Source organism: Electrophorus electricus, chromosome 2 (assembly GCF_013358815.1).
Source record: "Electrophorus electricus isolate fEleEle1 chromosome 2, fEleEle1.pri, whole genome shotgun sequence".
Taxonomy (NCBI): domain Eukaryota; kingdom Metazoa; phylum Chordata; class Actinopteri; order Gymnotiformes; family Gymnotidae; genus Electrophorus; species Electrophorus electricus.
The window spans coordinates 33,110,000-33,135,911 of record NC_049536.1 but is presented as its reverse complement, the minus strand read 5'-3'; the positions used below and the strand labels follow the sequence as shown (position 1 = coordinate 33,135,911).

General features: G+C 41.7%; 2 protein-coding genes across 6 annotated transcripts in view; both read right to left on the bottom strand.

Annotated features, from left to right (window-relative positions):
• Positions 1-636: 636 nt before the first annotated feature.
• On the bottom strand, positions 637-13,289 carry casp10 (caspase 10, apoptosis-related cysteine peptidase). 2 transcript variants are annotated; one of them, XR_004777089.1, is made up of 13 exons: positions 13,127-13,289; positions 7,081-7,361; positions 6,773-6,878; positions 6,458-6,593; positions 5,920-6,002; positions 5,619-5,732; positions 5,481-5,508; positions 5,170-5,235; positions 4,990-5,069; positions 4,768-4,882; positions 4,085-4,598; positions 1,169-1,995; positions 637-798 (listed from the first exon to the last, which is right to left on the bottom strand). XR_004777089.1 is itself a non-coding variant. In XM_027018055.2 (12 exons), the coding sequence occupies exons 1-12, from the start codon at positions 13,133-13,135 to the stop codon at positions 1,842-1,844; spliced, it is 1,686 nt and encodes a 561-aa protein (XP_026873856.2). In that variant the 5' UTR covers positions 13,136-13,289; the 3' UTR covers positions 1,140-1,841. The 2 variants fall into 2 exon arrangements, 1 of the variants encoding a protein (XP_026873856.2); XM_027018055.2 differs by lacking the exon at positions 637-798 and having other exon boundaries at positions 1,140-1,995.
• Positions 13,290-16,283: 2,994 nt separating this feature from the next.
• LOC113582325 (disintegrin and metalloproteinase domain-containing protein 23) overlaps positions 16,284-25,912 on the bottom strand; it is a 27,566-nt gene continuing 17,937 nt past the window's right edge. The window contains exons 25-27 of one of the 4 annotated variants that reach the window (XM_035520013.1): positions 20,063-20,202; positions 19,179-19,557; positions 16,284-16,469 (exon numbers count right to left, since the gene is read on the bottom strand). In XM_035520013.1, the coding sequence (XP_035375906.1) occupies positions 16,309-16,469; positions 19,179-19,557; positions 20,063-20,202 (680 nt within the window). In that variant the 3' untranslated portion in view covers positions 16,284-16,308. Of the gene's footprint in view, positions 16,470-19,178; positions 19,558-20,062; positions 20,203-21,279; positions 23,017-23,648; positions 25,009-25,912 lie in introns of those variants that run through there. The other 3 variants (XR_004775307.1, XM_035520018.1, XM_035520015.1) reach the window with 3 other exon arrangements.

Below are 25,912 nucleotides of genomic sequence, written 5' to 3'. Positions count from 1 at the left end.
ATAGTCCTTTGAGTTTGTACAAAAATGTTTTCCAACCATTGATAATCACAAGCTAGAAACTCAGCTTTCGCTGTATTTATGTATTTGATACTTTCATATTACCTGGAGCTTAGCCTTTAAAGCATGTTAAACAGTGGCAAGGTATATATGAGCACTTGTGTTCATGAAATAGCTTTATAAAATTACTTTAGCCACTGAACTAAAGGGTGGTGTTGTGAGTTTGTGGTTACAAAATGACATCTGTCCTGAAATATGTGGTAGTGAAGTGCAGCTGCAGTTATAATTTCTAGTAGCTGAGCTCCCCAATCCCAGATGGTTGAATTAACTGTTCTTGATTTAGAACAGTTCAGTCTTGTTATTGATTTAGCTGATATATATAATTTCCAAGAGTGTTGAGAGAATCATGTTCCCCTTCGCTGGATGGGATCTATCACTTTAACACTTACACTGTATGCTCTCCTTCACTCTCTTTATCTGGAAACATCAATCCTATATACATTACCCTAATTCCAAATGGATTTCCCACCCTTGAACAATGTAAATTGTCAAATGTGTTTTGTTTACCCAAGCACTTTGTACATTTATTAATTAAACAGTTTCCAGCATGCCAAAGCTTTTTTTTCCCAGTATGTACTGATGGATAAAGTGATTCAGATAAATACCTGTAAAACTGCTGCTGAACAACTAAGCATGACTAATTTCTTCTCTGTGGTGACACTGTAGTATTAATTCCTTTCATAGTTTTGGGCTGTCAGAAAAGCACACGTAGAACCTCCAAGAAAATTTCCATCAGCCTGCCTGTTGAAATTTAAAAGATGTTTTTGAGTCAAAATCTCAAACCTTAAATAGAGCCAAATCTGGCCTTTTACAAAATTATTTTTTATTATAACCTTTTTTAAAATCTTTTATTTTTTTAGGAAATGCACTGAGAGCTGGGAAATCAGCAGATATGTGTACAAAATATAAAAGAATATAAATACATTCACCCTCTATAAAAATACCATATAAACTACCTGTATTTTGCATTTACAGTATTTTGTAATCTTGTAATTCATTTTGGTCCTGTACACAATAAAACTACACTTTTGGTTGATTTAATTACTTATTTATTTGTTAAAATAATTCATACAAGTCCATAAAGAAAAAACTATTCCATCAAATGTCTAACCTGAGAGGTTTTATTTGTTCTGAGCTTTACTGACAAACAATGGTGCAAAAGATGGTCTGACTTTATATCCAAGCACCGACAGGAGTGTATCACGGTGCTGGTGTGGATGTCAGTGAAGTGATCAAAATGTGTGATTGGTACTTTGACCTGAAGAAAACAAGCAAGAAAAATGTGAACTCAGAAAAGCCTGAATAAACATGAGCTTGGATTTTCAGAGCTGGCGACAACTCGTAATCTGAAGGGTTTCAAAAGTAAGGCAGAGTTGTTTTTTTCTTGCTGAACAAGCGAGATCACTTTAATTATAGCTATTCTGAAAGCACTGGTTTACAGTATTGAATTGGCTGATGCTAATTCAATACTGATGGGCAGTAAAGAAAGAAAGCAGATAACATAAGATGGAACAGCTAAAACATTATCCTTAAAACTGGTGTAAGGAAAAGAAAAAGAAAAGAAAAAGAAAATTAAGAATAGTCCTGCGTGATTCATCAATGCCTGTGTGTGTGTGTGTGTGTGTGTGTATGTATGTGTGTGTGTATGTATGTGTGTGTGTGTGTATGTATGTATGTGTGTGTGTGTGTGTGTGTGTGTGTGTGTGTGTGTATGCATGTGCTTAGTCATGTGATACTTGTGTAAGCATGCAATGATTTGGAAGGCCTGCAGCAAGACATGATGATTAAAGGGTTGGGGGGTGTTTTGGAACAGGGAAAACAACTCTCTTTCGCAGAGTGAATCCTGGCTGTGGAATTTGCTTCTTGGTCCCATAAGGGTCTGTTTTTTTGCTGACCTCGTTGTTCACATGAGTCAGGATGGACAGCAGATCAACACCCCTACATACACACAGAATTAAAAAGAAAACATAAATATCAAATGTATCTGGTCTTGATCAGTATTTGTGAACAATCCATTCATAAATGTTATGTTCTAAAGGTTTGAAGTGAAATCTCATTAATCTTACTGAATCATCTAAAATGATATTAGTCAAGCTTGACGCATCTGTTTTTTCTTTTGCATATATGTCCACGCTAAAATGACTTTTTCCCACCACTGAGAACACATCTTTTCAAATCCACTCTTCAAAATGCCCAATTCTGAGACTGCAGCTTTGGTGTGGTACAGTAGAGTGGATTAGATGTTTTTGAGAGGAGATTCAGTCATTGTTGTACTGAGGAATCCCCTTATAATGGGCAAATAGAAGAAAAAAAACAGCTTTTAGAAAAAACTGACATGCGGTTGTTATGTGACTTCTGTAGTTCCAAAGTGGCAGAACCTGTTGTCACTTACTGGTATGATTACTGGTATTTTGAATTCATTCCTTGCTCATTATCTGTCTACAGTCATGGCCAAACGTTTTGAGATGACAAAGTTTGGTTTTCACAACGTTTACTGCCTCAGTTGTTTTTAGATCCTTTTGTCAGATGTTTATATGGTATAGTGAAGTACAGTTATAAGCATTTCATAAATGTAACTTATTGACAAATACAGCCAGTTTAACAAAAGACAATGTTTACAGTACCATTCTTTTTTAAGACTTATGCAATTCGCCTTGGCATGCTGGATATCTGTTTCTGTGTTTGTTTGTCTGCCCTCTTTTTGAGAATTGATTACTGATTTTCAATGGGATTGTGATCTGGGGAGGTTCCTGGCCATGGACCCAAAATTTCAATATTTTGTTCACTGAACCACTTGGTTATCACTTTTGTCTTGTGACATGGTACTCCGTCATGTTGGAAAAAGCATTGTTCATCACCAAATTGCTCCTGAATTGTTGGGAGAAGTTGCTCTTGGAAGATGTTTTGATACCATTTCTTAATAATGGCAGTGTTATTAGGCAAACCTTTTGAGCAAACCCACACATGAATGGTCTCAGGACAATTATTTTTCCAGATGTCCCAAACAGTCTGAAGGGGGTGTTAACCAGAGAAAATAACCCAAGCCATCCTCCATCCTCCATCCTCCATCCTCCAAAAGCCTTCGCCTCACGGTGCATGCAGATGCACTCACACCTGCCTTCTCCGATTCCTGAGCAAGCTCTGCACTGGTGCTGACCCGATCCCATAGCTGCACCCTCTTTAGGAGACGGTCCTGGCACTTGCTTGACTTTCTTGGGCACCTTGAAGCTTTCTTCACTGCAATTGAACCTCTCTCCTTGAAGTTCTTGATGTTTCAATAAATGGTTGATTTAGGTGCTATCTTACATGCAACAATGTCAACAATTGCCTCTGAAGCCCTTTTGATGCAATGCAATGATGACTGCTTGTGTTTCCTTGGAGGTACCATGGTCGACAGAGGAAAACATCAAGCACCACCACCCTTTTAAAGCAACCAGTCTGCTCTTCCAATCAGCATGACAGATCACTGACAGATCATGCTAGCAGGCCATTTTGTGGCAGGGCTGCAATGCAGTGGCTGGAATGCAGTAATTTTTGTGATTAAGTTAATTTTCATGGCAAGGAATAACTTTGCAATTAATTGCAATTAATCTGTTCACTCTTCACGATCTAGAGCTAATGTAAATTGCCACCATAAAAATTGAAGCAGCAAACTTTGTGAAAACCAAAATTTGTCTCAAAAACCTTGACTGGCCATGACTGTAGACAAAGAAGCTTTCTTCCCTCCATTTTCTCTAAGTCCTTGCTGCAGGTGACTACAGCATGTAAACAAAATACCTTGGCAGAATTGACATGTGAGTCATAGGTCAGATACTCGCGCATGCTCAGCATTCACCTTTTCCATCATTTTTGTGTTTTATTGTGAACAGGGATCCTCTGGAAAACAGTGTTTTCCAATTTACCTGTGTTAGTGTGAGTTACACCTTAGATTGCTAATAGTATCTGTTGACTGAAATGACATAAAAAAAAATCTTGCGGTGGATTACAAAAGTACTACTTCTACAGTCTGTGTCCTGTATATAATCACCTTGGCACCATCTGAAGCAGGCTGTCACACAATGACTGTATGAACCAGGTCCCCTTCACTTTATCTCTGTATGAGGTATAGAGTGGGACTGTTGCCAAAGCCATCAAGAAGTCAGCATGGGATGGTATGGAGTTACTCGGCACGGCTGCATCGCAGGAGATGCCCACGTTTATGCTGGAGCTGTCGTCTAGGCCATCTGAATGCAGGAAAACCACCTCCTGGTGTTTGGTGCCCTGGCAGGCCTGGATAAAAAAAAGTTTGGGCTTCTGGCTCAGCAGGGGGCAACAGTGGCCGGACAGAGGCCCCATCAGCTCCCTCAGCGCAACCTTGCTCCCATCTACCCCGTGGATGCCGCCGTTGTAGCCATGGGTTAGCACGCAGCAGACCACGCAGTCGGCCTGGGAGTGGTCGCGAGTACGCAGCTGCTCCAGCTCCTGCAGCATCTGCGTCCTGTTGCAGTCTTGCACCGTCTGTGTCTCAAAGCCCAGCCACTGAAACACACCCACTAACCTCTCTGGGCACACGCAATCACACCCACAGAGAATGTACTCAATAACCCTGAAGTGACACATGAGTTAGTAACTGAAAACTAAAGTGCAGCATTCTGAGGGAAATGCTGCAATGGCACAGGAATGCAGTACGGGCTCATGTGGCCGGGATTCACATCGGTTGGTGCTGCTTACTCTCATCTTTGTCAGTCCCGTGTCTGTCTTTTAAGTTGGGGCAAGAGAATTTGTAGTTGTTGATGATCAGACAAAATCCTCTCCAGTCTCCTTTCATGTTGTACTCTTCCAATTTCTATAGCGTCAAATGTATTGAACATCATCCCAAAATGCCAGACACACATTGAGCATAAAAGGATTCAGAATAAAAAACAAAACAAAAACAAAACAGAAACACATCACCGGTAAGTCTTTTTGGTTCCTTTGGTCCGGACAACTCGGGCTCATTTCCTCAGCTGTGGACTCCGCAGACGGTCTTTGCACTAAGTGCAAGTCAGACTTGTTTCAGTTACAACATGGGTAAGAGTCTACACACTGAAAGACCGTATAACGAGAAGGGGAATGTCAGGGGTTCACTCTCACCCTGGCTGCAGCGTTGTCTGAGACTCAGGTTGTCCATCTGGCCCTCCACATCTCTTGCAGCGTCGCCTAAAGGTCAAGTACATGTACATACAGTACATGTGGCCAGCTGATCTTACCTCATGGAATGACTGCCACTGCCAACAAATCTGTTTTACTGGATAAAGACTGATTCCAGTGCTAGACTACAAGAGAGTTTAGAGTTGTTGGATAATTCCCCCACAAAGCCCACAGCAAACTGACAATGTTAAACTGTTGTGTGTTTCTGTCCCCAGCTTTCTAAAAGTAAATTTACAGAACTTTTTAGTCCCCACCTGAGAAAGTGGGCAGCGAGGGCAGCATCTGTGGAAGAAGCAAAACAAGCAGGATGTTTCTGATTATACTTTGTATGATTATATAGTGCAAAGGTGAACAGTCGGAGGTAGACGGAGCAGACTGCTGCAGAGACCGACCTGAGCAGGTGGGGATGGAGAGAAAAACGAGGGGGGTAGTAGCTCTTCCTTGGCAGGTGCACTCTGAATGTGTGAAGCGTGAGTGGCGTCCCCGTTTTGGATATAAGATTCAGGCTAAAAAATTTGCAAAGAAAACCAGAGCAGATTAGGGACACATAAAGAGATATTTCTCAAAGACAAGATCAAGTCTGGGATGCAAAAGCACAGTTAGTTAGTAGCTCTTTTTCACAGCCAAATACACAAACTGCTGCCAAGACAAACGTGCATCGTGCCGATCACGATAGTAAAGTGTGTGTGAGACCTGAACTGCTTCAATGGTTACTGAAAGGTCCAAAGAGCCACTGTTGCTTCTCAATTTCGTCTCCTGAGCAATGACACCAGCACCTAGGAAAAGCACAGCAGATATTCTCACATTAAGTTCAGCAGCTATAAACACTGAACGTGCTGTAGTAAGATGCAGCAGTGGTCTGCTTCAGCTTTGCCCCCCTGTAGCACAGTTGGTACAGAGATGTGATCACGGGTTTGAGCATTCATATTGGATTCAGTTCTGGAAGTCTGGATAAGACCATCTGCCATATGCCAGAAATGTATCCTGGACTCCAGGATTTTTTTTAAAGAGTACCAATGGTTTCGTATCCAGGCTGCAGTTTTGATCACAATGGCTAAGCCATGTTCTAGCAAACATTTACATTTTGCAGATATGTAATATTGCAGATATGTAATTATGAGACTAACATAATGTTGCAGTAGTTCAAAGACTAACACTAAATGTGAAGCAGTAGCCCTGAAGGCAAGCCCTGAAAGCAGCCCTGAAGGCATATTATAACTGTGTTACTCACCATGCTCTGTTTTAAACTGACTGATTAACTTGTTTAACCGGGGACAGATGTCTCCAATGAGTTTCTCTAAATTGTCCAGGTTATCAGCATCCAGGAAATTGATCTTCTCCATCTCCAGAAACAACTGTAGCATTGTCTGTAAATGTTATCATCATAATGAACGCAAAGATAATAATGCAATATTGCAGCCTTCAGTAACCCGTTACTATAATTACTCTGAGTTCTGCATTAGTCCAATTTTAACTGTGGTACTGTTGCCTGCCATGTGAGCTGGTGTTGGGTTTACACGCGTGTGAATAGTAGCCCCTCTCTCACCATGTCTTGCTGCAATTTTTTGCGAGGTAGAGTCTCAATCAACAGGAATTTAAAATTCTTTAGATCATCACTTGACATGTTTTCCTGCAACTCATACAAAAGCCGTCTACAGGGTCAGAGAAAAGAAAAGGGGTTACATTTTTTTTTAAATCCATTTAGGAAGGAAAAGAGCAACTTGTTTTTATAGAAAAGAAACCACAAAACCCACAAATTTATACACCCTAGAAAAATTATATGCATTGAGTTAGTTCCACAGATTAAGCAGAGAGTGATAAAAGCACCATTACTCCACAGTTCCCTGCACTCACCTGTAAGGGGAGATCCGAGTGCCTGGCAGCTGTGGATGCATCTTTAAGCGCAGGTCTCGGACCAGGCTGGAGCGTTTGATGATCTGCAGCAGCTCTATGAGCAGGGAGGGGTCGTATGAGGTGAGCAGACCACGGTTCTGCAGCAGAGAGAACAGATCTCTGCCTGCCGTCACACTGCCGAGGTCCTGCTTGAGCAGATCGGAGCAGAGCAACGTCAGATCGAGCACCTCGGCCGGGCTGAGCAACTCCTGCACCCTCAGCAAAATCCTCTGGAACTCCACCTACATTTGCAAAGAAAATTTAGTACAGTTTGAGACAACTCTCAGTCTAAACAGGAACATCTTGTCAGCGTTGTTTTTAAAGCTGATGCAGAGACACATGGGTTAAGGGGGTCTTAATTGGACAGCTATTTCTCCAGGCAGCCACGCAGTGTCTCATCAAATTCTAATTTGGTCTCGTACAGCATTCGCTGCCAGCATATAGGCGTCTGGAGCAGAACTGTCAAACTTTGTAGGTTTTATGGAGTGTACATTCTTGATTTCTCTGGAGAGGATTTGTCTATTGCATGTGAGTGAAAATTTGTCTCGTTTTAGGAGCCTCCTCAAATAGAGCTAGCAATGCTGATGTTAATGCTAAGTACCATACAGATAGGTTGCATTGTGTATTTATTCATAGTGATTCAACTAGCGGTATTGCATTTTTTTTTTGTTATTGTTTTGTTCTGAGGGTGTTTTATGTTTGGGCCATTGCATGTAAAGATTTTTACACTATTAACTTGGATCAGAAATGCAGTGTAAACATTTCCACAAGATTTATTTATAGAAGATTCATTTGAAAATCTCAAAAACTCAAACATACATTGAGCTGGCACTTTGTTATATGCCCCTCCACTAACTTTGCTTTGTGAGCTGCAACCCAAAGCAGCTACCTACTATGTGAGGTTGTTGAGACAAAGACTCGACCAAACAGGGATTATACTTTTCTTTATTTGTAGTTATTGTGCATAGTAATAACAGAGCGTTGGGAGCGTTTGTAAAACATCCTGGGTTCCTGCTTCTCATCTGCTGGCCTCACTTGTTGACCTTGGCCATCCATTCACATGTTCTATGTTATCCACTTTCTCTTTACTTACTGAGAATCTGTGACAAGACTACATCTTATGTCTTATCAAAAATTCAATGTAAACATTTCAAAAATAATTATTTCATCTGCCTCTGTTCCCTCCTAAAGGTGGAGTGTGGAGCCCCTGGTTCCTACCAAAGGTGGGGAGTGAGGAGACTCTAGTTCCTCATGAAGATGGTGTAATACCTCTGTTCTCTCCCGAAGATGGCCTGACACCTCTGTTCCCTCTGAAGTGTGAGGGAGCAGTGCTCATACTTGCTGGAACAGATCAAGAAGGTTTTGTGGCCTCGAACCGTTTAGGTTTTTCTGCTTCGCCTGCAGCGTCCTCGAGCAGGAGTACCGCACAACCCCACATGTGCTGAGGGGGTCCCCTCTGAGTCTCTCTGGTGTCTGCCCCATACTTGTGTAGCACATCCTCCATCAAGGTGTAACCCCACTTCCTGGGTGGCACGCTGATGCTGAGCTGAAGTTTCTGACACCTGTGAAGTGCACGCCATAGTCCATACCTCCAGGAGGATGCAGAGAAACAATGCGTTGAGCCGCCACTCCCTCGATCTCGCCAACTTTAGGCTGTGTGCATTAGTTTTGGTGGCTGATGCACAATTTGCAGCAGCTCAGTGTCCACATAAGAGGCCCTGCATCACAAATCTTATTCTGCTCTGGTAAGGATGAGAGCATGTCTGGGTTTCTGGATGAACCACCTCTATTTGACACTTCCAGAAGCTTCTCTTTGGACTGGTCTCCCTCCTCTTATACCTCCATGAAGTCTATGTTGTAATCTCCATTCTCTACACCTCCATGGGTTCTATGGTGTAGTCTCCCGTCTCTTCCAGTATCATGGGTTCTACGGTGTAGTCTCCCGTCTCTTCCGGTACCATGGGTTCTACGGTGTAGTCTCCGTCTCTTCCGGTACCATGGGTTCTACGGTGTAGTCTCCCGTCTCTTCCGGTACCATGGGTTCTATGATGTAGTCTCCTGCCTCTTTAACCTCCATGGGTTCTCCATATTATAGTTCCACTCATGAACTGCAGTCCAGAGGAGTAAAGCCTGTTTGATTGCACTAGTAATGGTGACAGTACAGCCATCATGTAGTCCCAAGATGTGACTGAGGTCATTTTGGGTTTTTTGTTTCTCCAAGTCATATTTGTTCATTAAATATATCTCATAACCAAAGGACACTTTGCATAGTACAAGCTAACTCTCCACAATTTATAAAACCAACCACACTGACTTTAACTAATACAGCATTATTACTTATGTGTTAGTATTTTCAAAATGAATATATGAAAAGGTTAAATTAAAGATGTTGCCATTAGGAAAGATACTGAAAATAATAATTATTACTTTAATTAGCTGCCAATGGAGGGAAATTAATACTGAGTTGTTTATTTTAAAAATGTATTTTTGTAAAATCCCTAAAATTAATCATTCAAACTAAACTTTGACTCAAATGCGGTTTACAGTTCTACAACCCAAGACATGTGATGCAGTTCAAACGCGTATGTTTTCATAATAAGAGTCTTAATTTAGGTTGCTCCTTTCATATGATTTTTGATTAGAATTGTAAGACAGTTTATCAGGCTTGGACTGGTGAGGGTGTCTGAGGCCACAGGGAGGCCCTTTCAAATAGAGATTACAGACTGGGATTGCCACAGATTGTTGATACTTCTGAACCTGCATGTGGTAATTTTACTTTTAGGGTTCAAGCATGTGCTGGAATTGCTTGAATGTTTCTTGTCTTCTCATTTTTCTAAGTTTAAGCAAAATGAACAGCAAAGACCATAAGGCCCAAAAAGACCAAACTCTGTAGCATGGTGCAGCAGGTATGAAATGACCAAGTAAAGTGAATTTTGGGCTGATATTGGCACTGTAGTGCCTCCTGTTATGTTCTTGTGAATCATCTTCCACATCGCAAGGCACAAAGTTCCATTTCCAATGCAGTACTTGGTGCAAACCAAATAAAAAAGGTCCACTTGAACATTACTCCAGCTACTCATATTTTTTTTGCTAATTTGCATAATATGCAAAACCTATTTTTGCAAACTAGAAATTTAGAGATATACATGTAATGAGAGTCTGATGTTGCCTGCAAAGATTGAGCCAGTTAGGATATCAGGAGACTCTACAGCTCACAATGACCTATTTGCATTTTATCACAGGCCTTGTGTTTAAAATACCTAAATGGACACAAGTCAGGATCAGTAGGTCACATCCACACAGAAATTTACAAAATTACATTCCTCCCCAACCCTTGCGGGGAAGCCCCCCCATACTCTTGGGCACTCTCTATACAAGTACAACAGGGGAGAGTGCTCCTGGAAAATTTTGTGGGGGCCCTGGATGTAGTACAGGACCCTGTGGAGTCCTACAGGCCCTTGTCGGACAACCGGAACTGGTACGAGGGCGACCAGTATCCAGGTTCGGACTCCGCGGGGTCCTATTATCCATATTGGGTCTACCGGGGGAGCTACGGGGAGTATGAATGTAGTGAGGTGTATCCAGACGTCAGCTTCCAATCGGACTCTGAGGTCGATTGAGTGGAGAATCCGTTGATGGAGGTGGAGGAGGTCCTCCATAGGGATTCTCCCTCGGTTATGGACACCGCGTCAGTGGATTCCGACAGCGAAGAGCCTCCGGCACCCAAGGCTCCGCCCAGGAGGCGCTGCTCCGGAACAAGCAGGCTGCCCAGTGGGGCTGGCAGGGAGGCGTTGTCGTCCAATGAAGACACTCCCTCCCTGAAGCACCTATTTTGACATGCATGCGCCAAAGCCTGAGCAGCCGCCTCAACCCAATCCGTCGAAGGAAGATCCCGCCCAACCTGGGCGGACTCTGACCCAGCCCATGATAGGGGGACTAGCTGAGGCTCCCGTTAACTTCCCCGGACTGTTTAGTAATCCTTTATGTAGTCCTGTTCACATACCTGTCCCGATCACCGTACCTATCGTCTCCCTTTGTGTCTGTGCCTGTGTCTGTTGTCATCTTATTAACTGTCTACCTCCCCTCTGTCCTGCTCACGCTGGCCTGCGTCGGCTTGCTCGGTCCTCCAGCCTCGCCGTTTGGCAGGAGTTGCGCCGTTGGGGAGGGGCTCTGTCACGGTATGGCCCCTCCTCCCAGACATCGCCCTGTGTGTGTGTGTACGTGCGTGTGTGTGTTCATCCGTATGCCCACGCCCTCCTTGTGTTTCACACTTGTTCCTCGTTGTGTATCGTTATTGTGTGTGTATATACGTCTCTTGTTTAAGTGTGAATGTTGTCGGTGTTTGACCTTACGTGTGCCTGAGTGCTGCATAAATAAACGTATTGTTCCGTGTCCTATGTCTCCCCACATCCTGCTTAGCCTCCTCTTGCCCCCCATACACTTGGGGAAAAAATGTAAATATTCCACTCACTACCCATCTGTTGTTGATGGGACACTTATTATTGTAGCACCATACCAGCACTGCTGACTAGCTAATGCCTCTGACTTGCAGGAAAAGGTAACGTTAATCTCAATACATCATTTTGCACTGAAACCGTAATTGTAATAATATTTTACTAAAAATTAAAAAGTCCATTACTCTATGTAGTGGAAACATTTTTTTGCTAAATCAATCAGACATCACTACTGACATAAGCTATCATAGCTACGTTACCTAGAAAGTTAAGTAGGCACACATTCATGCAGTGTCCAACAATGGTCACGGGCATATTCAGATAATGTTAATGTTATAATTTCATTATATTTGTTAGAAATTACATGCGAAGTCTCAGTAATATTAATGTCAATCATTGAATTTATGAGTAGCAGATTTAATTTATTGCATATTTTTTAGTATCCTGTGTAGCTACACCTTGTTATGATCAATGGTGTTAGTATTGCTTAAATTAAAGTGAAAGCAGTCCTGAGGAAGGGTGGCAGTGATGTCTGCCAGTTTTGTGGGCAACCTCAGAAAATAAAAGTAAGCTGTGAAAGTGAGTAGTAGTCAGATGATATAAGTATATAACAGAGTTGTGCAAAAGTTGACTGAGAGTTTCATGACATCATAAATACAGGAGCGGCAGGCCAGGTGACTTGGAGGTGAGTAAGAAAAACAGTCTCATCCTACTGTACAGACTACTGGTAGCCTTCATATATGGTTCAAGATTCTTTCTTCTCACTAGTTTAGTGATGATATTTCTTTCCTGTCCTCTGGTTAAGTCAGAGTAAACAGAGAGGCACAGTATGAGGATACTGACAGTGCAGGGTGAGTGAGAAAATCAGCAAATATTGATGGTTAAGACCAAGTAGTGATAGTAAGGTAGTAGTAGTAGTAGTAATAATAATAATAATAATAAGTTCATTTCATGACAATCCACCCCTAAATGTCAGTTCATGGCTATGGCCTTGAGATACTTTGATTTATAGTAGGATTGGCATTACGTGTTTAGCCCCTGGTCCATATCCTGTTAAATACTCTGGGTTTAAGTTGGTCCCTTACTAAAGGCTGGTGTCCTAGTCTCCCGCTAATATTACTACAGTATATCCCATTAAAGGGCTATTTTAATGCATGATTAACATTATGGCTATTATTAAACGTGTTTTGTATAGCCATTGCCACTTGCTCTAAAAGAAAACTATTGAAAGCCTAATTGTTCTTGACTTTCTTAATGAATATAACGAATGAATATATGCCTAGCCTGGTACTAGAGGTTTTTAAAGAACAAAGTTAATGTATTGTCGTCAGGTTCAGTAAGATGGACAAACGCAGGTGATAGATTCTGCGAAGCGTTAAAATAAGTTAGCATATTACTCGACAAGACTGACACAATACATTTTTAGTTATTTTTCAACATATTTTTCAACACATTAAACGTGGTCTACATTCTCGGAAGCACTTTATATACAATCCTTAAAAATTACAGTTTGTCGACATACTGGGGGATGATCTAAACTGTGCTTAACTTACCTGTTCCATGGTGGAAGAACAGTCAGCTTAAAGCCGATGAAAGTTTCACGATTTTTCTCATAGAAAACTTGGATACGTCCCACGTGAATAAGAAGAAGGTAGTCGCTGAGTTGGGCGGACAGGTAGCCGAACCACCACCGGCCAAATCCCTTCGCCGCCACAGTGCACGTAACGATATACGCTCTGAAGAGAAAGTGAAATAGACTTCCCCCTCTACGTAGAACAGACGAAGAAGCGGAAGAATTCGGATGCATTTCTAAAATAGGTGGGACATAAAAATAGGTTGGACTATTACTTACGTGCAAATCATCTTTTTCCTGGCCGTATAAACAAGCGTAAAACATCCTTTTGCACACAAAACCTTTGCAAACATAATGTACATTAATTTTATTTCGATTAACATGGCTTGCAATTCTTTTAATTATGCTGCCTGATAAATTTGTGTTTATTTATATATATATATATATTTATATATTTATATATATATATATATATATATATATATATATATATATATATATATATATATATATATATATATATATATATATATATCATATACAACGATGAGAGGGCCTACCTGGAGGAGATTAAACACCTGGAAAACTGGTGCCAGGGAAATAATCTCCTCCTAAACGTCAGCAAGACAACGGAGGTGATTGTGGACTGCAGCAAGAAGCAGGAGCGGCACTACCAACCTGTGAGGATCAACGGAACCACGGTGGAGAGAGTAAACAGTTTCAGGTACCTTGGAGTTCACATCTCACAGGACCTGTCCTGGTCCCGCCACACAAACTCCCTGGCAAAGAAGGCTCGTCAGCGTCTTTACCACCTCAGATGCCTAAGAGACTTCAGACTGTCCTCCAAGGTACTGTGGAACTTGTCCACCTGTACTATCGAGAGCATCCTCACGGGGAGCATAACAGTCTGGTTTGGGAACAGAACCAAGCAGGACAGACGAGCACTCCAGCCGGTGGTGTGTTCAGCAGAGCGCATCACTCATACAGAACTTCCTGACCTGCAGACCATCTATTACATGTGGTGCCAGACCAAGGCCAGGATCATTGTGAAGGACCCCACCCATCCCAACAATAGGCTTTTCTCTCTGTTGAGGTCAGGGAAGCGCTTTCGCTCCCTGAAGACCAACACAGAGAGACTGAAGTGGAGCTTCTTCCCACAGGCCATTCGGGCCCTGACTCAGAGCAACTGAAACTGTGGGGACCACCACCATGATGTCAATAACATCATGACATACATATTATACATATATTGTACATACATTGTTGCATATTTTATATATATATATATAAATATATATAAAATTGTTTTGTTTTTTTTCTTTATACATCCCTGTATCTTTCCTCACTTTGGACATAGCAGTCAAAAAAAAACCATTCCATTGCGAGTTATACCATGTATGACTGTACATGACAAATAAACCAAACTTGACATTTGAAACTGACAATCATTCATATTTAATACGCTGCGGGCTTCCACTAGGGGGAGCTATTAGCACACAAGTCGGAGCAATGACATTGTACTCTATAGATAGTACATGTAGCAAAGCGATTCTCTTCTGTCTTATATATATATATATATATATATACACACACACACACACACACACACACACACACACACACACACACACTGCCTGGCCAAAAAAAAGGTCAGACACTCTAATATTTCGTTGGATCACCTTTAGCTTTTACGGCACGCATTCGCTGTGGCATCGTTTATACAAGCTTCTGCAATGTCACAACATTTATTACTGTTCAGAGTTGCATTAATTTTTCCCCAAGATCTTGTATTGATTATGGGAGATTTGGACCACTGCACAAAGTCTTCTCCAGCACATCCCAAAGAGTCTCAGTGGGATTCAGGTCTGGACTCTGTGGTGGCCAATCCATCTGTGAAAATGATGTCTCATGCTCCCTAAACCACGCTTTCACAGTTTGAGTCCGAAGAAGCCTGGCATTGTCATCTTACAATATGCCCGTGCCATCAGGGTAGAAAAAATCCATTGATGGAATAACCTGGTCATTCAGCATATTCAGGTAGTCAGCTGACCTCAATCTTTGGGCACATAACGTTGCTGAACCTAGACCTGACCAACTGCAGCAACCCCAGATCATAGCACTGCACCCACAGGCTTGTACGGTAGGCACTAGGCATGATGGGTGCATCACTTCAGACGCCTCTCTTCTTACCCTGATGCACCCATCACTCTGGAACAGGGTAAATCGGTACTCACCACATGACCTTCTTCCAGAGTCGGATATTTATACTCCCTAGCAAATTGAAGCTGTTTTTGCCAGTTAGCCTCACTGACAAGTGGTTTTCTTAAGGCTACACAGCTGTTTAGTCCCAATCTCTTGAGTTTCCTTTGCATTGTGTGTGTGGAAATGCTCTTACTTTTACTATTAAACATATCCCTGAGTTCTACTGTTGTTTTTCTACGATTTGATTTCACCACACATTTAAGTGATCGCCAATCACGATCATTCAAGATTATTTTCCAACCACATTCCTTCCTCGCAGATGATGTTTCCCCACTGTCCTTCCACTTTTCATTTATGTGTTGGATGGTTCTTAACCCGATTTTAGTAGTTTCAGCAATCTCCTGAGATGTTTTGTCCGCTTGATGCATGCCAATAATTTGACCCTTCTGAAACAGTTTAACATCTTTTCCACGACCACAGGATGTCTTTCGACATGGTTGTTTAACAAATAAAAAGCTACTCACTGCATCAGTTAGGGTTAAATAACTTGTTGCCAGCTGAAACAATCACCCATGCAGTAATTATCCAATGGGAGGCTCTTACCTGTTTGCTTAGTGAAATCCAGGTGGTGACCTTTTTTTTTGGTCAGGCAGTGTGTGTGTATATATATTCCATTAGCTTGATATTAGAAGAGCAGAGTGAGGTAAAAAAAAGATATGACCACCCACTTGAAGGGTGAGAAGCTTGCCTTTTTCATATGCAGGTCTATGGTACAAATATGTGCCTGTAAAGTAACTGCCTAGGTGTGAATGTACACATGCTCCCACCTCCTTAGTTGTTATTACTCTCTTGGTTTCTTCAGATGGAACAGGCTAAACAAATAATGGTGCAAATGATTTTATTAAACACAAAAATTAGGTGCTGTGTAGAAAAGATAACTGTGCAGTTTCTATGCAGTTTCTATCTTTCTATGTGGTTAAAAAGACTTGTTTTTTCATTCCGAGGCTTAGGAAGGGTGTGAAAGCTGCATGGTCCAACTTGATGCACCTGGATCTGAAACCAGCCCCGAGTGAACACCTTCGACTTCGACGAGTGGCTCCGTGACTCCTGCACGAAGGACTCTGGTGGGAATAGACAAAGATAAACAGTTTGATTGACAACCAGACCTAGATTACATGTAAATTATGAGAGTGATGGATATATCCATTCAGATACCATATATGATCTTACATTCGATAGCTTAATATAAAAATAATGTATAAATACATTATAAAAATAATGAACAAAAAAACAAACAAACCTAACTTTAAAACTTGCAGTAGGCTAGTCAATGTCATGCTTATTCGTGGATCTTAATGTAGCTGTAATTTGTCATTTTTTTTACTTCTTGATCCACCCCCAACACCACGCCCCCCATGCACTTTGCACTGGAAACAAAACAAACAGATAAATATATTATATATATGTAGGCATGCTATTACAGGCAACAGGCATATTTACTTTACATATTAGTGCATACCTCAATGCACAACTATATCTGATTTGGCAGGTGTATGAATGTGTGTTCATGTGCATTTGCGGTGATGGTGCATGTACGAGACAGCTCATCTTTAAGTTCGGTCTTGCCAAAAGTCCAAGGTTGATGCGTAGCAACAAGTGGTCCAATGAAACATCAAGGCAACTGACAGGCCTTTATGGAGCAGAAAACTTCGCAATCAGCCAAAAGAGTAGGTATGCCAAAAATGACTGTGGCATATATTTAAAAGGATACATACTCAATATAAAATACAGACCAAGGAATACTATAATAAGTGATCAAAAATCGGTTTACTTGTGAAGAAAGATTTTCAAGTGTCACCAACAAAGCCTGAACCTGCGCACAGACAGCTATCCCTGTGTAGACCTGGAAGGACACCTTGGATCCAAGCCGAATCTCCAGTGATAACACATCTTTAGTCTGCGCTAAACACAACGGGCAGGCGCCCTAGCACAGTTAATACACGTGGACATCTAAAGACTGTAGACCATTTTCTGCAAAGCAATTCAGTCTGTGCATTTAACCGGTGAATTTTTGTAGACAGAAGTGTTTTAACATTCATCTGAGCAGCGCACGCCCACATCATCACATGTCCACTAGCGTAATCCACCGTGGGAATTAAATGCATTCCTGCATGGATGTGTGAACATTCCGAAGTCCTTCCATCATTCCTGTCCTCATCAGCCCCTCCCCAACCTCAGATCCAGTCCTCCTTAGGTAATTGAATTATCACATAACAACCAGAGCAAGAGAAGATGGAGTCAAACACATGCTGCAACAAGCTACACACCATTTTGGGTCAACTAAACGTGTAGCGTGTATAGTGTATGACATCACCAATCAAGGAACTGCTCTTAAAGTACAAATACCAGTGCAGAATTGCAGATCCGCAGGTAAGCCATTTTAAATGTTGTTTTTATTTATTTTTCATAACTTAGGATACCTTTTCTGCTGCAGTTTTCCAGTCAAGTTTATCATATTGTTCATCACATCTTAAAGTATCCCAAAAGTTATTAAAGTGGTTAAAACGGTATTTTATTGTTATTTTTATAGAAGCTAATCAGCATCCATTAGAATTTGCAGCCCTTCGAATATAACTGAACACACTAACTGAAAATGACTCACTGCCCTGAGCACCATGGGTTCCCCACTACTGCACTACCTTTCCTGTATTATACTGATATGATAGCTAATGATGAGTTAGTTAGCCAGGTTTCCTGGAATCATTAAGTTACATTAGATTGCTGCAATAAGCAATTTATTTGACAAAATTCAATTAAACAAGTAAGGCAAGTGACTCATATTGGGAGCAAAAAGTTGGTTTTGTAGACATACCCTATTTAAGAGGGTAGAATAGGACGTTTGTCAAACTGCATTATTTTCATTTTAAATAAAACCAATTAGTTAAGTTAGTTAATTTATCTATTGATAAATCTGTGTGTAAATCATGAGGATTTGGTCACTATAGGATAAGGAGTAAGGTGTAAGACTTTGGGTTTATTTATTTGAACATTGGAAGGGAGAAAATATTCAATGGAAGTCAAAACCATCAATGAATGTATATATAGGGGACATATTCCAGCACCTCTGGAGCACTGGCTTCAGCAGTGCGGCCTCTGACTGCTAATCTGTCTGCTATTGCAAAATGGCAAGATTTTGTACACGTATATAACAAATGTGCACATTATACACACAAAATCTGATATCACAATTTTAACAGACCATTCGGTAGTGTATAGAAAGCAAATAAAAGGAGTGTTGCCTAAAAACCACCTGAGAAAAGGAGTAACGTCAAAAAAAATCATGTTTTATTCAAGTGATCCGTTTTATCTGGGTCACGAGCAGAACTAGTGATCGGATGTTGTCCTGCCAATGGGAATGGGAAAGGACCTGGCAAACTATTGTAAGAAAATGACAAACAAATGACAACACAAACACAAATAAACACATTACATCGAAAAAAAAGAAAAAGAAAAAAGAGTCTCTGAACAACCTTTTCAAACTCAAATAGTTAATTCAGGGTCATTTGACCCGAGGAACCGTTTTAAATTGACATATAGAGTCTACATTATATGTAAACACAATTTTAGGCGCAGAAACGGTCCTAAAACACCAGTTAGACTAATATCATTTTTAAACTTTCTATGATCCATACAGACTCTAAGTTAAAAAGTACTTTCGAGGAATAGTACAAAGTGCTCCGATGTCTTTTCACCTACACCGTGGAAGTGTGATTAGTTGCGTCTCGCCTCGTGTGTGAGCTTTTGCAATGCGTCCGGGGTGTCCCACTTACTGTCGGTCATGAGAGTGGTGATTCGCTGTTTGGGGTGCGAGAGGTGCCGTCTCCCTAGCCCGTGGCTCCGAGACAGCACACAGTCCACATAGATGTCCCAGAAGACCTGCGCCAGGTCCCAAAACAGAGCGCCGTGCTTGCCGTCGTCCGAGGACTTCAGGAAGGCCATCATGTCCCAGAACGCGGGGACCGTGTCGGCGAGCCGCGGCGTGCGCAGCTCCAGCAGCAGTGCGGACGAAGATCCCCAGCACTGGGGGTCCACGCGGCTCAGACTTAACGGGTCCACCTGCCCCGCGACCTGGTCCCGCAGCGGGAGCGCGCACATGCACACCAGCAGGACTGTCCTCGTCACTCCGGCTCTGAGGCACAAATGATCCATCTGTGAGAGCAATTAAAACAGACGGTTAGATGCTGTTTACACTGCTTTAAGGTCTTACCGCCATAAAAAGGAAGAAAAGAAGCGAACTGAAAAACTGCATGCATGTCATCTGAAAAGATTTTGTTCCCTAGGAAAGTTGTGAGAGAACACCAAAAAAGCAGGATTATGATTCTTTCAGACAGGAATGCCGAATAAATCCCAACAGATACATCATAAGGCAATTACAGAAACTTTCCGAGGAATGTTTTTTGTTTTATTTTGAACTTTGTTTTCCATACAGTATTCACAGACTTGGCGTAGGCCCAAGATCCAAAACGAGATTTACAAAAGTAGTTTGCAAAGTGATACATGTACTAAAATCAATGGTGTTAGTTATCTGTGAATATTCAAACATTAATAGCTTAGTTACATTTCTCTAGCACAAAAAAAAACCCTAAAAATAAGATAACTGTTTATATAAATAGAAGAAAGGTCTGAAAAACATTCAGTAGCACAGTGCTCTTACCTCGAAGGCGACAAGACGAACTGTTGTGACAGGAGTTTGACTGCCAGGTCCTGCAACGTCAGTCTCATCAGGGGGTGGTCGGTTAGGCCCCCGTGGTACGACGGTACTGCTCATCTCCACTCCGAACCTGTGCCGCTCATCTAGTAAACAAAGACAAGTCATTTCCATCAACCACACAGACTAGTAACATCTAAACTGAAACTGGATCACTAGTGTGATACCATTTTGTTTTTATATGCAGTTATGGAAATTAGAAAGAAAAAATTTATTTACTTTTAATTTTTTAAAATTTTATTTATTTACTTAAGTGTAATTTTAGTACGCTGTTTATATCTATATAAAAAATGAATAAAGTCGTGTGTACCCAGGACTTTATTAATGCCACTGAGCTCCGCATGCATGGTGCTCATGCAGGTTTTGGCGTTACTGCCGTGCTTCATATATATATGAGAGGTTTCTTTAGAGATTATGAAGCCAAATTGATTAATGCATGTATAGCATTACGTTAAATCCCTTAAAGATCAAATTTGACTTAACACTATTCATCTGCCCTAGTGTCATTCAACATAGGTTCTACGGGCCCTGACGTTTATTAGGACTGTGCTTTATTAAAATGCCTGATTGTTTCTTTAAGGTACATATAAAAAATGAATAAAGTCGTGTGTACCCAGGACTTTATTAATGCCACTGAGCTCCGCATGCATGGTGCTCATGCAGGTTTTGGCGTTACTGCCGTGCTTATGCTTTTAGCGAAATGCCACATGAATCAGTGGGCACGGCGGTAATTGCTGTCTAAGGACGGGGCCGTGGCTAAGTGCGCTTCCTCGTCCCAGTAAAAGGTTTATTAGGAGTCGTATTATGGGTGTTCAAACCTTTTTGTGTCACAGATGTCTGAATGGTTTGAAAGACCGGAATTTTCATTCATTAAATTTAGCGGCAAATCATAAGGTTAGCGGCTATTACGAACAGGAAACATATCGGAACAATCGCTTCTAGCCTACATCTGAGCCGACCGCACAACGGACACGTTAGGACATTTAAAGGGGCCCGATTGACTGGGCTACGTGTTTATAGTGGCCTATCTTACAGATAGAAATAGCGCCAGGCCTCCTGAAATCGTGCACACACGCAGACGTGGCACATGTACACTGAAGCAGGCTGTGCCTTTGTGTAGCCACCAGTGCTTTAAAAATCCGATCAAACGCGAAACAGACAGGTAAATGCAAAACACTTTAGGTTTATTGAATGAACTCCTCCTGCAAATGAACTGTGAGTAAAGGTGGTTAAGAGGTGTTTGGCCTCGTCTCACATAGGAGTCGTAATTAATGAACGAAAAGTCAAGAAAAGCATTTTTAAAAGGAGATTATAAAGCCTCACCCGAAACATCAGAAAATGAAATAATTACAGGATTTATTTAGAGCCCAACACATTCGTTCCACACTCATGTGAACTCTGACAAGCATTTTTCTTTATAGCGCAAACTTATATTATATCTAAATCTTAAAAATAGGAAAATGGCCGTACTGGAACCTTGGTTTTTATTTAATTATGCTGTGTTCATTTTTACACTAAACAATTTTCGTTCAATTTTCTTTGCATAGTAAATAAAAGTTTTTCTGTTGCTGACATGCACTCTTAGGACAGGATCCTTCTGTAGTATAGTTTCTTATGGAGGGGACTCCCTTATATAGCAGTAAGTCCACTATATTGAATGCATGCTGCAAAGCCATCACGCCTTATAATGTAAGCAGAGAAAGCTAAATGAAGTGTAAATGTAAGTTAAGACCTTCTCTAAAGTCTGAATACAACAGGTTGTAGTTCTCTGGGTAAACAGGATGTGATACTGGTGGCCCAAAAGGATATTTCTCAAAGGACTGGTTCATTCTGGTTACTGCAGTCTTTCCGAGACCAGGGCAAAAGTGCTTTGTGTATTAAAAGCCAGCTCTTATACATATCGCTCATGTATTCTCCATATTCTTTGGCTTTTCAGCTAGGCTCAAGTTCTGTAATGAAAAATAGTATCCTACGGATCTGTTGACCTGTTGTGTACTTTGCTTGCCTCAGCACAGTGACCTTTACCACAATATAGCCTATGCATATGCTGCACAATCTATCTGATTTGATGACATTAAACTTGCAGTTGTGTTAAGCATGAGTGATTGGGCAAGACATAATAATTTTATGAACATTTCAATTGATGCCTACTACGCAACATGATCTACTAAAAAACAAACAAAGCTAAAAACAAGCATGAAACATTTAGCGTTTTAAACGATATGTTCTTGTGGATCAGCACCGTAACTATTTTCGGTTCCATGTCTCTTTGTGATATGTCTTTACTTGATAAGTTGTTAAGGCCTGTACGCAGCTGGACTCAACTCTATCAAACAAATCACTAAGGGATCATAGAAACTGGAGTCCTTGTTGATTTACAATGAGGCCTAAAGCTGTGAACAGAAGCCAGGCTTTCACACGAATCTACGGCCGCGGTTATGGCACGACCGCTCTCCTGTTGGTGTGAAAGAGCACTTTCTCCTCTGTTCAGAAAGACACCTATTCAGTGTTCCGGTAAGAAGCCATGCAGCCCTTTGGCCAGGACGCCAGGACCGACTGGCGCTCTGGAGTATCATGTCTTTGTAATGAGAGGATGGTTTAATAGGGGTGTTATTAAAGAAGGTGCCTGACAGTAAAGACGTCTGGGTACGTTAGGGGTATAAAAAAAGAAAGTAAGAACACCCGGAGTGGCGCTCAGAAGCCGAAGTCCTATGAAACAAGGGTGTGTTCTTTAAGATATCTTCTACTGTGTATGTTGTCAAGTAACTAATGGCAAAAAAAGAGCAGCAGTAAATTGCAGGCCAGCTGTAGATGTCTAAAGAAGCGTTGGAGCAGCGCCAATCCTCCTTCTCCACTAGATGGCAGCGGCATTCGGGTCGATCCGTCGCTTTTTGACGTTTCTTGCCATTTTGAGGTTGCAGAGAAAACCAGAGCAAACCAAAACAGAGTTAGACAGAACTTGAGTGTGGCAGCAGCATTTTAGAGAGTATGCAACATCATGAGAACACTGTCAAGTTCTCCACCCACATCAATCAGATGCAAGTTGTTTGTTTCTTCTTACAACTATGCATAGTTTTCATATTTGGCAGAGAACAATTATTTTTATTTAAATTCAAAAGTAATCAGTGCTAAGCATCCAGAGGGCTTAATTAATTATTTTTCACTTAATGTAACACAAGAGATGCAAAATATGAAAACATACATTTCAGGGTGGAGTCACATCAGCATGACGGGTCAGGGACGGGTGACTCTGGAAGCCATCGGCATAGCACAACCTACCAGAGCCAATTTAATTCACATGCTAATTATTAACCCCCCTTTAAGTATGCAGAGCAAAACACTAAACTGTGCAGTGCTGTGCGGTGACCAGAGTCACCTGTCCCTTACGTAGCAAGGTCTTGACAAGAAGGAACAGTGAGTTTCCATGCTGGCCAAAGAAATGTTGTAAAGGGTAAGATAGCTGGGAAGAGGGACATACATATGGAAGCAGGGAAGGTAACAATCAATAAAAATAACAAACAAAAAAAACCACCAATGACGATGAGAGCGTTCCAGCTGGTTTTCACCCGGTGATGATGACATGGTGCTGTCATACAGTGGATTCCTCTGCCCTGTCATGCAGGCATGCAGACATTAAGCAGAAGGACCGGAGGTGCCACTGTCTCGGGGCCCGGCCTTGCCATAGCGGAGGCAGTGGGCGGAGCGTCCGAAGCAGGGCCGTGCGGTAGTGGAGGCACACGTCCCGAGGACGGTGCCCTGTCGGAGCCGAACCCGGGCAGTGCCAGCTGACGTAGGTGGTCGCGGAGCAAATGCCCCGGCCTGCCAGCTGAGCCCGGCCAGAAAGCCATGATCTGTACGGGAATGAGAGAAAGAGTCCCAGCAGTGATGATGGCGTGGAACCCATGCAGGAGCAGCCTACGGACACGCCTCTGTGCAGTGCGCTCGCTCTCTTCATTCTCCAGATGATTTCACATGCAAACGTATATCGTACTATTACTACTGAAACGTACTTATGGTTGTTACATGTGCACACATTGCTCAGTCAGGCTAATACTGAACAGTGGAGGAGAGCAGTGTTTTTAACTGATGACGTGCATTTAAACGATGAAGGAAAGTCTGATTATAACCACCCTGTACAGCGTGGTGATATCATATGGGTATATCATTAAAACTTCAGATGCCACAGAATATTGATTCAAGCCACACTTTAAACCTATATTCCCAGCATTGGGTTAAATAAGATTGCATATAATCGCTCTCAGCTGAAGTTTTATATTTGGCATGCATGTCAGGTTTTTAGCTTTACTCTTCCAGTTCATTGGAGGTTCTGCCACGGTTCTTTTTTTCCTGATTAATTGCAACTGTATTCTTAAAAATAATCTTCACCTGCATAATTCAGTGTTTTTTTCAGATATTGCTTGATTTTTTTCTTCTTCTAGTTTTCTAGTGCTAATGTTTCTACAGAAAGATACAGCTTATAAATTATGTTTGTATACAACTTTTTAAAAAAGTTAAATATATCTATAAAGCATAGATATATCATATATTATATAGCAGCAAGTTTCACAGTATTTCCTTTCCTTTTACTGCTTTAATGTTATGATTTAAGTGCTTCTGCAGTAAGACATGACAAAGAATGACATCCCCTAGGCTTGCACAAGGCAGGGAAATTGAAACACTCTAATAGTAATTGCAACATTCTAATATTAATTCCATTCAGTGGCAAAAGCCAGGCAAACAACAACAACAACAACAACAATGACCAAAACAGGAAGCGCATCATCTCCACCTCGGCTTGACTTATTCAAACAGTGAGTTTGAGTCGTCGAGGAGGTCCCAGGAGTGGAACAGAGACACAAGTTCAAAACGACACACCCAGCAAGGACTCTGGGCTGCATAAAGAAGAGAAGAAAGGGATGAAAAACCGACGTGTGCACGGGAGAGAGAGAGAGAGAGAGAGAGAGAGAGAGAGAGAGAGCGCGTGAGCGAGATGCATTAGCAAACAAATGGTCATCTTCTTCATCTTTCTGAGCAGAAGGAAATGCCCAGATGCAGTCTGGAGAGACAGCTCACACGAGGTCACTCCTGAAGATGCAGATGAAGAGGCAGCGCTGATGGACCTGAGCTTTGAAGAGCCGTGGAAGCTTCACCTTATGAAATCTTAAAGCAGACGAGAGCTTGTGTTGGAGGGAGGAGGTTTAGAACCCTCCCTGAAGAGCGAGTATAAAAAAAAGAAACACTACCTTCTGTGGTACGCATGATTATACGGTGCTTTCAACTACTTCTCACTGGTCGGTACCATTCAGGTAGTTTCTCTCTTATTATTCTTTTTCTAGTGAGCCTGACAAGACTCTTTTTTTCTAACTTCTTTTCATGAGCATCCTTTAAATATTTCTCCACGCTACATTTCTGCGGCCTCGGCATTGCCGCTGTGATGTAATGAGTGAGCTGCTTTGAGAGAGTCCTGCTGGGGTGGCAGGATCATTAGCTCTGGTGTAAACAGGATGTTCGTGGCACTTGAGTGCTGCTCGCAGGGCTAAGGAGAACCCCTTGGTCCTCGCGTCGGGAATTCCACCATCATATTTTAAACATCCTTCAGGCTCATACTAGGCAGCTGACATAAAAAGTGGAAGAATGCACTTGTACAGGACCGGGCTTGCGTCCAGAGGCCATAAACATCAGGATGCATCGCCGAACTTCAAATGATTACTAATTGCAAATATATAATTAGAAGACCATTGAATAGGGCGGCTTCAAGTCAGATGCTCCTAAATTATGCCTCTCTGGTGCAGCAAC

Bases quoted from the DNA above. Each gene is read 5' to 3' on its own strand.
- casp10 (XM_027018055.2), bottom strand. The intron at 5,070-5,169 runs GTGAGAGTGAAC...ACTTGCACTTAG, and splicing joins CAGACAACGCTGCAGCCAGG to TGCAAAGACCGTCTGCGGAG. The intron at 1,996-4,084 runs GTGATTATATAC...GTGTGTATGTAG, and splicing joins CTGCTTCAGATGGTGCCAAG to GGGTGTTGATCTGCTGTCCA.